Here is a 16,962-nt window from a genome sequence, read left to right as displayed (position 1 = left end):
CTCTAAACTACAAAAAGTTACACAAAGTTGCTTCAAACATCATTTCATGCTGTAGTTTTAAAGATGAGCCTTAGCTGGAACTAAGGAACTGAGTCAAAACTACGACAGCCAGTGGTATCCACATGCTTTTAACCATAAAGTCTATATCAAGTACCTGTGGATGAGGAATCAAACTGTAGCTGACCACTTCTCACTCTATGGCTCCCCCCCTTGGCTTCTTAAAGCAGAGCTCACTGTACACTACGCACCACATAAGCACAAGTACCATGAGTGAAAAAAATCACAGTGGAGAAAAAAACCTAAGCACCAAAATAAAGTTTTTTTTTTTAAATATTATTTTAATACTTTTCTTAAAAAAGATGTTGTACTCTGAACAAGATGAATCTATTGACCTCAATGCCTCACTCACCAACATGCCAACAGGTTGCCCTGGGTAAAATAAACCGAAGGAAAATAGCAAAGGGAAAACAAAACAAAATAAACTCAAAACAATCAGATATGAAAAGGGAAAAGAAATGAATGAAACATTAAAAAAAAAAGAAAGAAAGAAAGTGATTATAGAATTCACTCACAGATCTCTGGGCCAACCTACAGAAGCTGGGAAAATCTCTCGCTTCCAGAAAAACACAATGGCACACGACATCCCAAAACTGTTACCACGGACGACAAAAACATTTCAAAAATAAAAACTAAAAGACAGAATGACAAAACATGAACCTATTATACAGACGGCAGAAGCTGTGAAGAAGAGAGTGGCGGACAAGGTGGCTAAGAAAACATGATAAGAAGAAATAATGAAAAAAAGACGTAAGTAAGTAATGAAACATTTAAGTGCAGATTTATCGGACAACTACAGAATGATGGGGCCGAGCATGAACCACTTCCTCAAACTATTACAGAGCAAACTGCTGCATAACTTCGGATTTAAAAGGGGATAAAGGAAAATTAAATAGCAATAAAAACGTAGCCTTTAATATAAAGTGAAAAGAAAATGCATTTTATGTAAAAAATGTGAATGAACTTTCAGCACTCAATAGATTGGTTTTGGCATAGTCGAGAAAGAAAAACAAAAACGAAAAACAAAAACAAAACAGGAAAGGTAGGAGAGAGAATAAGACAGACGAAACAATCCTCTCAATAGAATCATAAAAAAGTTTTTTCTTCTTCTTTACAGTAAATTCTACAAAATCAAAACCAGAGCTTAGAGATGAACACAGAGACTAGCTTTGCTCCCCGCAATCCAAATCCCTCTCATGTTCTTTTTCATTGACTTTACGTCGTATATAATATATATTCATGTATCTATTTATATATAATATGTATAATTTGTAGGGTGTGATCATTAGTTTACAGGCCAGAGCGCTAAGGCAAAGGACACACTCTGAAACTTTTAAAATGCCATCATTCCTTCCTCATCAGCCTCTCTCACTGAATTTGCACACAGACCGAGCATCTCTGAAATCCCCTCCTCTTCAATTCGTGACTGAAGAGGGAGCAGTAGCAGGAAGTGAAGGGAGGAAGGATGTTTTAGAAAAGTGTGCGACTGTGGCGGGGGCGTTTCATTTCCACTGTGTCCTGAGAAAACGACTGACTCTCAGATGACCGCTGAACCTGACAAACTCGACCACACCAGCCCAACCCTCCCAGTTAAAATTCAAACTTAAAATAAAGTAATAGAGACAAGATTAGGAGAGAGGAAAAAACAAGAACAAAGTGATCTGTCCATTTGTAATTTGTTCACCCGTTCCTATTAAACCCCTTTCTCTCGCAGACATTAGAGAATAAGGTTTTCTTAATTTTCACTTAACTTAAATCCATTTGCCATTACTTTTTTAAGTGTAAAAGTTAAGTCCCCTTGTTTTCATTCTTATTTTCCTTGAGGGAGCCGACTATCTGATTATTTCAGTGTCTGTTTTCGACCTGTCGTCCCCAGAGACCCAGAAACAACAACCGTAAACGCCAAGACAGACACCAAAACATATCTGAGTTTGGAGGAAAAGAGGGTTGCTTCTCTCAGTTTCACATCCCCACCCGCCCCCCCCCCTTCATATGACACAAGCCAGCTGTTTCAACTACTGAGAGAAAGGGACAGTTACTATTAAGTGTATGTTTGTATTGGTATGAGCAGCGACCATGTGTATCAGAGCATTGTGGTCTGTATGTATTTCGTTAATTTTCTTATGTGTGTCTATAGGTCCTTCTCTCACTCCCATCATCCTCTTTGTCCCTCTCAGAACAGGTTCTCTTCAAAAATGGCCATCAGGTCGCTCTGGAAGTTGATGTCAATGGTGTCAGCCATCTGCAGAAGAGACGAGAGAACGAACAAGCATGAGAGGCTGTCACTGAAAATCAAAAATCTGCGTTTCTTTTCTACAGTTTTGTTTATACCGCCTCTCTCCTGCGCCTCTCCTGCTCACGGCGGCGTGCCATCTCCCTCTGCTGGTCGAGCGCGTTCTGCGCAGCCGTGGATGGTGGGGGCGGGACTTGTGGCTGTGTGGGTGGAGCCTGTGGAGAGTGAGTGGGTGGGGTGGAGGCTGGAGGTGTGGGAGCAAGTGGCGACTGCTGCTCCTGGCGACGACGGGCGTCTTCCTGCACTCGACGAGCTTGTTCCATTGTGTCTTCGTCGTCACGGCTTCAGCATAAAATAAAGTAAAAATAGTTTTATTCACGTGCTGTGTCTTCTAAGCTTGCTAACATTAGCCACGAGTAAACCTACATTCATCTATGCTGCTCTTGAAAGAAATAAAAGAGGAGCTAAAACGTGTTTTATGATTCTTAAACCTTGGCTCATTATTCTAATACCTGTACGTTCCTCCCACCTACCGTAGCTTTTCTTGCTCTCTCCTGGCCTGCTCTGCCTGTGCTTTCAGCTGTCGTTCTCGCTCCTCCTTCTCCCTTGCGGCCCGTCTGAATTGTTCAAAGCTGTCGCTGGAGGAGCGAACGGAGGAGGCTGGTGTGGACTGGGACCTTTGAGCCAGGCTGGCCCAGGAGCCCATATTCTTTAACTTCACATCCTGGGAGAAGAGAAGAAAAAGACAAGGAGGACGGTGGGGGTAGAAAATATCAGGTTAAATGAAGGAGAGAAAACAGATAAACCAGATGAGGGTGTCTTCTTTAATGGCTTATGACATTATTTCCTCATCTCACACACTCATACACACCTGTGTCTTCTTCGGAGCAATGGGAGTTTTGGGCTCTTGCTTAATTTTGTTGTCTTGCTGCGAGCAGGGCAGTGCTGGGGAGTCTGGGAGGCGAGAACCAGGGCGTGAACCATCCAATGGCTTCAGATCTAATCCTGAGGCAGACATAAATGATGATTAACAATACGTATGCACCTTCACTCACTGGACAGGGGCTCATAGGCAATTCTGTTTCTGTCTCTGTGAGGTGGCTGTGGATCTGTTTGGTAGCTTTTCCACACATTTTACCTTTTAATGATTCTGTTGTCTTGCTCAGATTGGGCCACCAAAATCAGTTACGTCTAAGTAAATGCAACATTCTTTACATTCAGACCAGATCGACTATAAAGAAATACAACAGTCTGTTGTGCTCACTGTGTTTGTTGTCAGGTTTGTGAGTTTCCTGACGCATAGCAGGGCTGAAGGTTGAGGGGGGCAGAACTGGCGACTGGGAGGGCTTCTCTTCTTTGCCCCCCACGAGGTTGGACCTCTGCTCCTACAGAAGGACAAACGTTTAAATACAAAGATCTGCTGTCAGGAGTCTGCTGTCCCTTTAGCATTTCACTTACATGTTTCTTGGTCTGTGAGGGTGACTGCTGTCCCATTGTATGGAACTGAGGCATCTGAGGAGAATGCATCATCAGGGGAGACGGGCTCTCACGCAGGCAACCTGGAAAAACAAGCAAATACGTCATTATTTAATTCAGCGCCAAATGTAACTAAATGTGCAATAACACAAATGAAATGATTGTGTAGAGGTTTCCAGGTACAAATGTTGCAATTGCAGACACAAAGTATTATTTATGTATCATAAGTCTTGCAATTCTTCAGTAAACAATATGAGCAGAAACCTGCCAAAAAGACGCGTCCTCAGCTGCATCCACTTTTAAAAAACCCTCACCTTGAAGGCTGTGGTGATCTTTTGAGAGGAAGTTAGCTAGCACCACAACATGGCCAAATGCAGGTATGACACAAATACTCAAACCAGCTTTAATTAAACTGCAGACAAACACAAAAACATTACTGTGTTAAAGTACTAATGTATCAGTATATAAAATACTTATATACTAGTCTTTGTACGTAATGACTTTTTTTCCATGTCCTTTTTTGAGCATAGCAGCTGTTTTACTGCTCCTTAAACCTGTGGTTCCCCTCTTTCTTGCCTTCTGACCCCTAAATTTAATCACTGTCTACTTGTGTGACCTCTTGTAACACGTTATGGCCTCAGTGGGGACCTGAATTTCGAGATGTTCATCCAAATAGGGATTTCTTCCTTCTCAGACAATTTAATTTGCAGGGTATTTTAGAATCTGGTGTTTAGCATGAACAAGCAAAAGTAAAAAAGTCAGGAAAAATAAACCTTTATTTGTTTTAGTGTAAAAATGTATCTCACCTGTTGAGAAAGGTTCTGTTTTACTTCGCGGAGACGGCTGTTGTTGATGTTGCTGCATCTGTTGTACCTTCTGCTGCAGGGCCACCCCCTTCTGCTGCTGTGGCGTTGACATGTGCGTGTGTGGAAATGGCTGCTGCATGTGCGCGTGGCCTGAGCTGTGTCTCTGCGTCAGAGCAGGGGTGGATGTCGTCATAGCCTGCGTGTGTATTGAAGCGACCAGCTGAGAAGCACCCTGCATGGGTGAATGCGTGTGTGTGTGCATCGGCTGGGTCTGCGCTGTGGTTCGATCCTGGAGAGACTGCAGGTAGGTGTGCACCTGGCTCAGGGGTGGGGTTTCAGAACTGGTGGGTGTCGGCTCTTCGTCGTCCTCCAGCAGGGCTTGAGGCGGTTGTGCCGAGAGGGTACCCAAGATGCCATGTGATGGGGGTGAAGGGACACGAGGGCGAGGGACAGGCTGGGGAAGGGTGAGTGGAAGCGAGGGCTGAAGCTGGGGAGAGGAGGATGGAGGCAGGGAGGGGAGCGAGGACGGGGGAGGCTGTGAAGGTTTGGGAGGAAGCGGTGCGGCACGGTTGCTAGGTCTTGATGGTTGCTGGGGAAGAGCATTGTGGATCGCTGCAAAACAGGACGAGAAGAGAATGAGAATCCCAAAAAACAAAAATCGACAACAACAAAGTGTGTCGGTATGAAGACTGGCATCTTCATATTGACAGAAGTATTAATGCAGAAACAAAAAGACATTCATTTTGATACCAACTATTCCTTTAAAATTATCATTCTTAAGATTTCAGTTGTAGGTGACTGTGGTTGCTAATGCTAATCTTAGTGCTAACCTAAGTGTGCGTACAACATGTGAATCCAGTATGAGAATGGCATACCCCGCTACTAACCATGCAAACTACCACATAAGGAGAAAACTACTGAGTGATAATACATTTAATGGCTATAGCAGAAAAATAGTCATTGCCATTAATAGTATCAGAAACTGGGTGTAATATAATGAAAGCTGTAATTTATCAAACAGAAATGTGCTGGTTTCAGATCCCATTTTGTGAGGATTAGCCGATTCTTTGGGTGTATGTCAGTATGGATCAAAGATATAAAGGTAATAAATTTATTAATAGTCATAATTATTAAATACAGTTGTAAAAATAATTAACAATATTGCATTTGTGACAACACCCTAAGTGAAAAAAATGTGTCACAGAACAGTTCGTACCTGGTGAGGGTATGATGGGATGTTGGTTTAGGAAAGGGTGCGTCTCAGTGGGCGTCTGGCTTCTGGGTGTGTTTGTGTTGAGGAGGCCAGAGGTGACGGGGGCACCAGCGGTAGTAATGGTTGGATTCGGCTCTGCGTTTCCCTGCGTCAGGTGTGGGTTCATGAAGTGGGCCAGAGGATCAAATCCTGAGGTCAACAGCTGGGAGGTGTCCAGAGATGGGACAGAAACAGGGACAGAAGGAGGGGGGACAAATGGTGGTTTGGACTGGACGATTTGAGGCTGAGGCTGAGGCTGAAGAGGGACTGGGCCAACTCCGCTACTGAGGGACTGGTGGTGTGGTCTCTTGGTGTCTTTATTAGTCGAGGTCTTCTTCTGCTGTTTGGGAACCAGCCCTGGTGACAGACGTATGTGGAGGAAATACGCAGAAATCTGAATTACAGCTACTGTTTCTCACAATGACATACTGACAGCTGTTTAACACTGACTGTGTACGTTACCATTCTCAGAGTCTTCACTATCAGAGGAGTCGCTGCTGCCTGAAGATGAAGATCCTGTCTTCATCTTTGTCACATTTGTCATTTCCAGAGGCTTCTCTGCTGCAACAAAACCCACCCACAACATTCAGAAAGTGACAGACTGACAGTTTCTATCTCACTCGTGTAAACACAAGACATTCAGCCGGTGTGAAGACTAAAACAAAACAAACAAAAAAAATCCAAAAAGTCTTGTTTGGGGAAATTAGTTAGGCAAACATGCCGTGATTCGTTTGTACATATGCTAAATTACATGCAACGTTTACATGTAAGCTGTTTAATTAAATCAAAATTTAATCAACAGTGTTCCACTGTTATTAATAACATGACAGCAAATGTTTAAAACAAAGCCTCAAACTGCAGATTTTGTGAGTTTTTAATTACAATTTGCTTAGAATTACAATTTGCTTAGAATCACACAAAAAAACAAAAAAAAACAAGTCATGACTCCACATACAGTATTTTCTAATAAATAATGGCAGAGTCTTTAGTAATATTAATTGATGGTGACAAAAATAACATGACAATAGTTTAAAATAACCATTGAGTACATATACAAACAGCCTACCTGAGGGTTTTTTCTTCTTCCTGAGGCAGCTGGAGACGTATTTCTCCAGCTCTCTCAGCGTGGAAGGCTTCAGCGTCTCAAAGTCGATCTCAATCTCATCCGGGTTGGAGTTCTTCAGCGAAGGCTCGCGCGTTTGGATTATGTGCACGACGCGGCCCAGTTTGTCGCCGGGCAGCTTGTTGATGTCCAGGCTCAGCTGGCGCTTCTCCTCGTACGACATCGGCTTGCATCTTTCGGCGGACACAGCCCCAAATACATCTGGAGGAGGAAAGCATAACAACGGGTTGACAGTGGCCCATTGTTAGAGACAGATACACTTCCAAAGACAAAATCATGCTCAACATACCTCTCATATACATACCTATGTCATCCTCTGCTTCAAGAGAGGCTGAGGGGACAAGAGGGGTGGGCCCAGGCTGAGGGGGCACAGCTGGACGGCTGATTTTAACTCCTTCTTTCTTACTGTGATTGACAAATGATCTGATTAGCTCCAGTTAACACTCCAGTTCTCGCAGCTACAGCAGAATCAGTTATCTTATTACCACTGTAAAACCTACCTGGGCTTTTTCCTGTCCTTCTTCCCAATGACTGGCTCCTTGCTGCTCTTGCTTTTCTTAGGAGCCTGAAGCATTCCAGATGGAGGGGCCTCCACAGTTTCCTCTGCTCCCATCTTCTTCTTGTGCTTTTCTTTCTTCTTCTCCTTCTTCTCCCTCTCTTTCTTCTTGGGCTTGCAGGCCTGCGGCTGGGAGAGCGCTGCCAACTGTTCATGGACAGCTTTAAGCTAGAGGACACAAGAAAACACAATTGTGGTCTTAAGAGATGAAAAGACGGCAGCCTGCACATTTGTTTCTCCGTGTTTCAGCAATTACCCACATTCGGTAAAGCTGTTCTGCATGGCCCACCCACCTGTTGTGTCTCATAAGCCTCCCTCCCCCTTCATTTTCCATCCTCTAACCTGTTCCTGTAACTCAGCCAATCGCTGTTGCCTTTCGTGTTCTGAGTCTCCTCCCGAGGACTCCGATTCGGAAGAACTGGAGCTGTCGTCTTCCGACACAGCGGAAGGAGGCGGGGCTTGTCGAGTGGAGGGGGCAGGGTGGAGGGCCGATGACGGGGTGGGAACAGGGGTGGGCTCCTCTGGATCATCAGGCATTTTGGCGAAACGCATCTCAAACACGTCCTATTAGGAAGGACAAGGACAGGGGATATATCTTTTGAAAACCTTTTCAGGAAATAGGAAAAAATGATGCACAGGTAAAAATATTGTACAACATGTCCCAGTATCTGCTTTATAAGTATGACATAGCATTTTTAGTGTATTTTTCTTGAAATTTTGTGCCTTGCATCTCTTGAATAAGTGTCAAACACAGGCTTAAGTGTTTATGTGACAAGCCATGTTAACAAAGACGCTGGAAAGTGTTTGACAGAGTCATTATACTGGGAATTCAACAGGTTGATGTGTTCAACACAAACAATAACAAACCCAGGTATGTTTCCCAATTTGATACTGGATGAAACCAGCAGTACCCAACCATACACGGCTAAAAGAATGTGGACATCTAACCCGTATACACTCCTGAACAAAACTGTAAGACCAGGGGAAAAATTGCAAGTATTTGGACTCAGTAGTGAGTAGCCACGCCGTTCTTGTTGATCACTTCAAAAATTCGTTTAGGTATTCTTGATGATAGCGTTTCCAGGAGGCTGGTGGGAATGTTGTTCCATGTGGTGAAGGTGACTTCACAACTTCACTTCATCCATGGTCTGGAACTGATGTCCGGTTTTGGAAACTTCCTTTGCCATCCATACCCAAATGTTCCCAATGGGATTTAGATCAGGGGAACATGCAGGATGGTCCAAAAGAGCAACGATATTCTCCTGGGTGATATGAACTGCAGCGTTGTCCTGTTGAAAGACCCGCTCATTACCGCACAGATGAACAATCCACTGGTGCGAAATGCGAATACTTTTTCCCCCGGTCTTAAGATTTTGTTTAGGAGTGTATATTATAACTACTGAACATCTCACTCCAAAACCAGGAGCATAAATCTTCTGCTTTCACTGTTCTTGGAAGGGTTTCCACAAGATTTTGGAACCTGGCTGTAGGGGCATAACCCATTCAGCTTTACATGGGTGTCCACATGCTTTTGCACGTATGGTGCAATGTTTATTATGGTTTACTTAACAGTATGTGAGAGGTGTGGCTTACCTGTAATTTGCGTGCCATGACAACAACATCATGGTCTGGAGGATTGTACTTGTAACAGTTGGAGAACATCAACCTGACATCTGCTGCAAATTCTTGAGCATCTCTGTACTGTTTGTTGTCCAGCTTTTTCTGAAGGAGTCAAACAAAAACGTGTTGTCATCATCAAGACCAGTCCTCATTCATGTTGTTCTGTGTGTAAAAGCTGATTACTGACGTAAGGCTTCGTATCACACCTCAAAACTTCATGAGAAACCACGGCAAAACAATCCACAAAACCAAGTACTGAAAGCTGAAATTACCAACACACAGGATGCTCGATCAGTTTCTTAACATTTAACTACATATTAACTCATATGTTGATCACCAATCCTAATAAAATCACCTTGATGGTGCTGAGATCCATGGGATGTTTGATGATGTCGTAGTAGTCATGGAGGCCAAGAGCTTTTACGTCAACAGGCTTGTAAAAAGGCCAGGCGTATCCCATGTGTTTCTTGGACAGCATCTCTCTGACAAGGCGTGCACAGGAACGCAACTGCTCCTGACGTTTCGGCGTTACCACCCCTCCCGTGTCCAAACCACCACCCAGGTGATGTTGAGAATCCGGCTGCGATGCCTCTCTTTTGGGCTGCTTTGATGGACGACTGCTCTCTCGCCGTGGCCGTGCCTCGGCGGACACAGGAGATGATTCGCTGAGCTGGTCATTGGCTGTGGGTGTGGTGGTGTCTGCTTTTCTCTTCTGGCTCTTCCTTTGCTGTTGGAGCATCAGAGGTCAGAGGTAAGAAAATGACATCAGATCTGCTTGTGTACTATAAGAATGGCAGTTCATTCTCCCCCATCTCCTTACCTTGATGAGAGCAGGGGAGCTCTGCAGCATTGGGGCAGGATGGAGGCCTGGGTGTGTCGGAGCTGGAGGGGGAACAGAGGTCATGCCTTGGGCCAGGACATCTTGAGTTAAGAGGGGGAATGGGGGTCCCAGATGCGCATGGGAGGTGGGTGTAGGAGGCACGCGTGGGGGAGGCTGAGGCTGAGGCTGAGGCTGGACCAGGGGCAGAGTAGGGGGACCTTGAGGGGCAGGTGCAGGACGGGTCTGTGGATTGGTTGACGGGGATGAGAAGCCTCGCGTATGTGGGGTGGTGGAGGGGGACGATGAGTCTTGTCCTGAATCCGACTTTGTGATCAGAGCTGGACAGATAAATATAAATGCAAGAAGATCACAAAAATTTAATTAAGGACAAAAACACCAACTGTTCTGGGCGAGTCCTAGTTTAAACCTGTTGGGCGGATTATGAAATGTTCAACAGTGGTACAGGATGTACCTAACAAGCATGAATCAATTAAAACTTGATTTAACAATACAACTTGTACCTGTCTCCCATCTGCCCCCGCGGCGTCCCTTGCTGACCACAGCAATCTCCGTCTCTTCCTGCGGCATCTCTGTGATCTTCTGGAGAAAGAGCTTTTCCAAGGCCTCCGCCATTAGGACAATATCATCCCCAGGCTAAACACACAAACATGTAGAAGGCACAAGCTCTTTGAACAGAGGCCTCCTCTCTTTGAGTGATAAAATAAGCTGAGTAGGACAGTGTCTTCAGAACTGCCTCTTATATGATTCAGGTATTGTGGCTATTCGTATTGTGGCTAACCTTGTTGTAGATGTAGCAGTTTGTGAACATTGTGTTGAAGTCTTGAATACACTCCTGGGCATTCCAGTAGTAATTGTTCTCCAGCCGTTTTTTTATTGTACCCATGTCCATAGGATTCTTGATGATCTCATAGTAGTCCTTGAAGGAGAGCAGGTGGAGGGTATTAAATTAGCATCTTGACAAGGACACAGGTAAGAATGTGAGGAAATAAAAACAGATTACATGTTTATATCTTTGCGTTCAGTCCAAAACACAATGCTGGGGGCAGACAACCCTGTTATTTATCAGCTGTGGCAAATGTTTGAGCCGCTGCAGAGAGCCACATTAACAAGATCCCAAAGCACACTGTGTATAGATAAAGTGAATCTGAGGTGCTGCTGTGGATTTTCTATGGACCAAAGTCAACTGACAGAAAAATTAAATGTAAACTATTCTAATAATCGACTAATCATTTAAATAGTTTAGTTTTTAAATATGAGGATTTGCTACTATTCCTACTCTTGCTTTAGAGTTAACGCAAATATCTGTTATTTGTCATTATTTTGTATGTTTTACAGGTCAAACAATTAACTGATTGATAGAGAAAATACACAGATTTCATCAGATCCTTAATGAAATTGTTAGTTGCAGCAACAAATGTCCTTTTTTTTGTACTTTTTGAAGCTGATGCTCTTGTAAAGAAGTCAAGTCAGCTGTCACAGTGAGATGCTGGCTTTCTGGAAAACCAAGGCAGACAAACAGAACAGTGGCATATTCTATTCCTGGGTGGCTTATCCACCTACACAAATATGTGCCACTTTGCATATAAAATTAATTTGGCGGCTGTTACAATGCTAGCTGTATGCTTTGGACTATACCGTTCATTGCAAGCACTCAAACACACAGGTAAACACGCAACTCACGGGCAAATTGAGTTTGACGGCATCTACAGGAGCTTGGAAGGGCCATGCAAAGTCGTGCTTCCATAAAGTCTTCAACACCACTTTAAGCAGGTACTGAAAAAGAGCAACACCATTAAAAAAACAATCAAACTCAAGTCCAAATATCAGACAGCTTTCACATGTATATAACAACAAAGAGAAATCTCTCTACCTGCAGCTGGTTGGTCTGTCGTTTGGGTCTGGAGGAGTTCCCTCCTATGTTAGGTGTTGGATGGTTGAAGGGGAGAGGCGGTGGGGCAGAGGGAGGGTTCTGGCTGCTGCCTGCCTCCAGTCCGTCTCCCATTGCAGCTGTGTGTTGCAGTGGCTGAGCAGACAGTTTAGGCAGACTGGACCTGGCAGGGGCAGGTGGGACTGGGGGGAGCCCCCTCAGGCCATTACACTCCTCACTTGACTCTCTGCAAGGATGATCAACAAATGAATCACTGCTGCTGCAATTACCGCATTTGCTAGTGAAACCAACTCTGACTTAACTTTCTCAGGATACAAACCGCAGTCAGCATCGCTACACACCTCAAAGCTGAAACCAAGCTGAAACCAACCCACTATCAGACTCCGTATCAAGCATTTCACTTCATTCTCTGGATTATCTGTCTACCTCATTGTCAGTCAGCAGTGTCTGCATGTTGCTCTACAACTTCAATGCAAGAGGGAGAAAACCTGGCATGGTAGAATATTTTTTTTTCAAGAAAACACACCATCTCGTCTTTGGCACTGTAACGGCTCTGACAGCAGTCAAACATACTATAATGTAGTTGACATTCTCCTCCTCGTTGCAGTTTGTCTTAAAACAGGGATAATGCATCAAAGACATTTCTCATTAAATGCACAAACAAATACGTGCGTTCCAGACCAACTACAGACTGTTGGATGTCAAACTCGTGACAAAAGTGGAAGATGTAAACACATTACTGATATCTATACTACCAGTAGCACTGCCCAACATTTACGTGCACTATAAGACATTAGGTACAGTATGAAGTGTTCAAAATGAAATAACACATTCAGGATCATGGGTTACAAGAAGTCGTATTGTATTGAATTACTTGACTCAAGCTGCAACGGTTGTCTGAAGCATCTAATACGCTAAATCTTTCGCTTTTTTTGGCAGATGCCATTTATTTTGGCCTTATATGGTGTAAGCAGACACATGGTGTTTTTTTCTACAAATAAAATTACAACTTTTTACATTAGAACCTGTGGTTGAGAAGTAGTATTAGTAGTAGAAGTAGTAGAAGAAGTGGTTGAGAGGAAAAATTGCTACTGATGAGTTCTTTTCTCAAAGTCTTAAATGGCATTGCATCTGCTTACACCAGTTTTCAGAAGACGGACAATTGTTTTCTCGGGACTTACATGTTTGTTGCCGTGCAGCTATGGTCTAATTCAGTTGTGTAATCATATCTCAGTTGGTCAGGCAACGATGTCCTGAGGTAACACGGGAGGCTTGTCAGTGACACGCTGTGGGGGGCAAGGACACCACAACACACTGATAGAGGGCAGAGCGTCAAACCTGTGAGGGAAACAGAGGAGTGAGGGGCGACAGACTGAATTTGTAGCCGACATATCACATGTGGGTTGTTTCCTACAAACATTAAAACACAATACCAGTTAAAAGTCTGATCATGCTGTGTCGTGAGCAGCCATGATCAGAGCCCATAATGCAGGCGCAGAGAGAGTGGTGTTTCAATACAACAGTAATGGAACAAATGTTGGAAATTTGATGGCACCTTGATGTCACCTGCACCTCTTTTTCTTTTTCTGAGTTCTTAGCACAAGACAGCATCTTGTCCGAACACTGATGTCTTAATAAAGGTTTCTGAAATGTCATAATCCTTCACCTTACTTCCTGTCTTAAGTTTCTACATCCCTTCAGTGCAGTAATCCGTCTGCTTTGCAGGCAAGAGACCCCTACTAATGTATCGATCGATTCTGTTGCCAATATATGTCTTTCAGTACTCCTCCAAGTAAAGGACAAAAATGACCACATGCACATGTTAGAGACCATGTAAAGAAAATCTGTTGGTGTGTTCTCTTCTTTATTCCCCAGGAAAGTGGTCAGCACAATGAATGGTTTGTAAGAAGAAAATCATTCAAGTACTCTGATGATTCTTTTATAGTTTTCAGGTGGAACAAGTAAATGTTTATAATTTATTTTATATTGTTTTGTGCTTTAGGTTATATTGTGTATTACTTTAAATCAAGAAAACTGAATACTGATGTGTAGTCTGTTCTGAGCTAACATCTTTATCTCTCGACGGTTGCTGAAGTTCACTGACCAAAGACCTAAATCTTTGGTCAGTGCCTTAGTCAAGCTTGCTCTATTAGATACATAAAAAGGTGGTTGCAAATACTGCAAGACAAATACCCATCTTTTGCTATAAGCTCATATCACAAGGTGTTAAAAGACAAAAACAAACACTGTGATACTAGATAACTCAGTCATTGTCAGCAAACATTCCAGACATTAATCAATACCATGAGAATCTAGGATCTGTATCTTAAGTGGACTATGTATGGGAACAAATTTCTTAATGCACTGTCCAATGGTATGTCCAATACTGTGATTTATGCTGTGTTAAAACTGAGGTGCTGGACTACCTTAGCATATATCAATATCAGTTCTAACTGGCCGGGAGACAGTGGTTGATGATTGAGGCTTTAACAAAATCTGAGTCTTGTCACTACGCAACTGCATTCACATAACATATACAGTACATTAGGCGCCAAGCAATGTCGAAAAGTAATTTGAGCAAAAGACAAAACATCTGCACTGTGAAGTATTTTGACATTAAAATTAATTATCAGCCACATTTCACACACAGGCACAATTTATTCCAAAACAAAGCTGCTCTACACGTTTGCTCTACACTACAAACGTACCTGTATATATTCATAATACCTATTTACTTGTACATACATTTAGTGGCATAATTCATCTGTATAGTACAACAAATTCACCTGTATAGTATGTTCATAATAGCTATTTAGCTGCACATTTTGTCCATAGAACACTCATCTGTATATCATGTTGATTGTCACCTGTACATACTGTATATTTTGCACTTGCTGCTTTTGCTCTTCCGGTTAGATGCTAAACTGCATTTCGTTACCCTGTCCTTGTACATGTGCAATGACAATAAAGTTGAATCTAATCTAATCTAATCGCCATGTCCACTCCACGGCGGGCAGAGTGACAGCTCCGCACGCAAACGGCCTTTCGGAATACAACTTGGACGGGACTGATATTCTCGAAATGACGTACGTCGCACTTCCCATGAGCTTCTGCGCCATCGCGCGTAAACTACGCTGCCGAAAGGACGTAACTTCTGTCACGAATACGGCCTACGGGGCTACAAACAAACAGCCTAGCAGCTAACTAGCTAGCATGATACCGACCTGCAGCTAACGTGCACACTGACAGCACGGAGTGTCCTACGCCACGGAAACGACCTCAACACAATCATTCAAAGAAGAAAGATACAACACAGAATATTCACGATAACATCAAATCCGGCTAAGTTAAAAGGCAAAAATCCATCTATCTCGTGTGCCCGAACCGGTGCAAGGCCTGCGAAGACAGCTCATGCTCCGCTTGCCGAAGCGCACACTGACAGCGCGCGAAATACGCCACCGATGCCCGTTGTAAACCTTTTACCGCATCCCAGGGGTCGTATGCTTTCGTTTGATATACGAATGCCATCTACACAAAACCGTAAAATGCTATTTTTACCTTCCTCAGTCGGTTGTCAGCGCTCGCAGACCTTCCTCGCCCCAAATCCAGAACAAACAGTCCCGTTTGACGTCGATGACGTCAGACGCACGGGGCAGGCTGAGCGTTTGTGAGGCGAAATGTCACCCGAGACTCCACCCCCTCACCTCACTCACGGACACACACACACACACGTACACCCGGTTAACATCATGCAATACCTTGCAATAATTTCAACCATAAAACAGGTCAGTGTCTGTAATACTTTTATTTTGGCCTCCGCTTCTTTGTCTTTGACGCATTTGCTCAAGTAAAGATGCAATACGTAAATAACACTAGCGAAAATCCAGTTACGCATGTTTTTATTCCAACTCACCACAAAAATATGGCACAAGGTCCCTCAGTGTCTCTTGAGTGCCGTTTCTTTTTTCTCTAAAATAGACTGTTTTGTGTCTCTTCGTGGTTGTTTTACGTCTCTTTAAAGCAGTTTTACCCCTTGTTTTGGTCATTCTGCATCTCTTTGTGGTAGTTGTAGTGGTAGGTCTCTTGGGTCTTCTGTGTCGTTTGTAGAGAAAATAGTGGGAAATAAATAAGTACAAAAATTAGACATTTTAAATTATCAATAAGAAGCCAACACAACAGAAGATTATTAAATAAATTTGGCCTGTTAAAAGCAGTGCCTTCTTTTACAGTCGCGGAACTCGGTGCGTGCATGACGCACGTGCCAGGGAAGAACCGCTTAGATTTTAGGCAGATCCGGATCATTTAGTATGAATTTTGGGAAACCCCATTCAAATGATATGTTCTGTTGACTTTTTAAGTGTAAAGAAATAAATAGAACCCCCGCTGCAAACGGTCACTGAGCAGCTGTATATTTCATGAACGTAAAAAATTAGGAAGCAATTGTGGCATGTGCAAACGTCTTTAAGAATCTAGAAGAAGAAATAACACAAATAAAGAAGGCACTGGTTTTAAAAGTATGTTCCAGAAATAGTGAAATACATTTCTGTCTCTCTTTTTTTTCATAAAGATGTGTGTAAGTTTAATGGACACTCCTTTAACCCAGTGGTAATGAGGGATTTGGTAGGCAACAGTCAAACCTTATGCTATAGACTATTACAGGGAAAACCTTTCCACTTCAAGGAAATTAGTATGCCTCCTTGTGGTGAGGGATGGTGTTAAATCCAAGGAAGCTGTCAATAGATTTGACTAAGGCTGGCAGATTCATCCAAACTGGTGCAGACTGGTCATGTGAACCTGGTATGGGCTCCTACGACCAAAATTATGTAAATTATGTGTATGTATTGTACAGTATGTACAATGTGTACATTGTACATACATAGGGTAAATTAACACCATTCTAGGTTGCAAACAAAAAACAACTGAAGTCACGAGTCTTCATTTTTGACAAGATCAATACGAAATAAACACAAGCTACGACTGCAAGGTGACATGTTGTTAAATCCATGGCATGAATGCTCTTTAAGGTTTAACAAACTGATTAATTACCCTGTTGAATTAAATCATCAATCTGCCTTCTGAACTTTTGCATTTGACGTTTGTTGACAATCTT

General features: G+C 43.1%; 1 protein-coding gene across 1 annotated transcript; it reads right to left on the bottom strand.

Moving 5' to 3' along the window:
- Positions 1–317: 317 nt before the first annotated feature.
- Positions 318–15,481, bottom strand: LOC121180388 (bromodomain-containing protein 4-like). The gene is made up of 22 exons (XM_041035760.1): positions 15,411–15,481; positions 13,034–13,190; positions 11,835–12,078; positions 11,645–11,737; positions 10,743–10,880; positions 10,465–10,597; positions 9,944–10,281; positions 9,479–9,850; positions 9,097–9,225; positions 7,846–8,067; positions 7,448–7,671; positions 7,252–7,352; positions 6,891–7,148; positions 6,287–6,385; positions 5,789–6,181; positions 4,573–5,184; positions 3,749–3,849; positions 3,555–3,675; positions 3,162–3,295; positions 2,824–3,014; positions 2,389–2,632; positions 318–2,299 (listed from the first exon to the last, which is right to left on the bottom strand). Exons 3-22 carry the CDS (start codon positions 11,964–11,966, stop codon positions 2,231–2,233), a joined length of 4,104 nt encoding a protein of 1,367 aa, XP_040891694.1. The 5' UTR covers positions 11,967–12,078; positions 13,034–13,190; positions 15,411–15,481; the 3' UTR covers positions 318–2,230.
- Between the last annotated feature and the right edge of the window lie 1,481 nt (positions 15,482–16,962).

The sequence above is a fragment of the Toxotes jaculatrix genome, chromosome 4, assembly GCF_017976425.1.
Source record: "Toxotes jaculatrix isolate fToxJac2 chromosome 4, fToxJac2.pri, whole genome shotgun sequence".
Taxonomy (NCBI): Eukaryota; Metazoa; Chordata; class Actinopteri; family Toxotidae; genus Toxotes; species Toxotes jaculatrix.
This window is presented reverse-complemented; position numbering and strand designations above follow the sequence as displayed.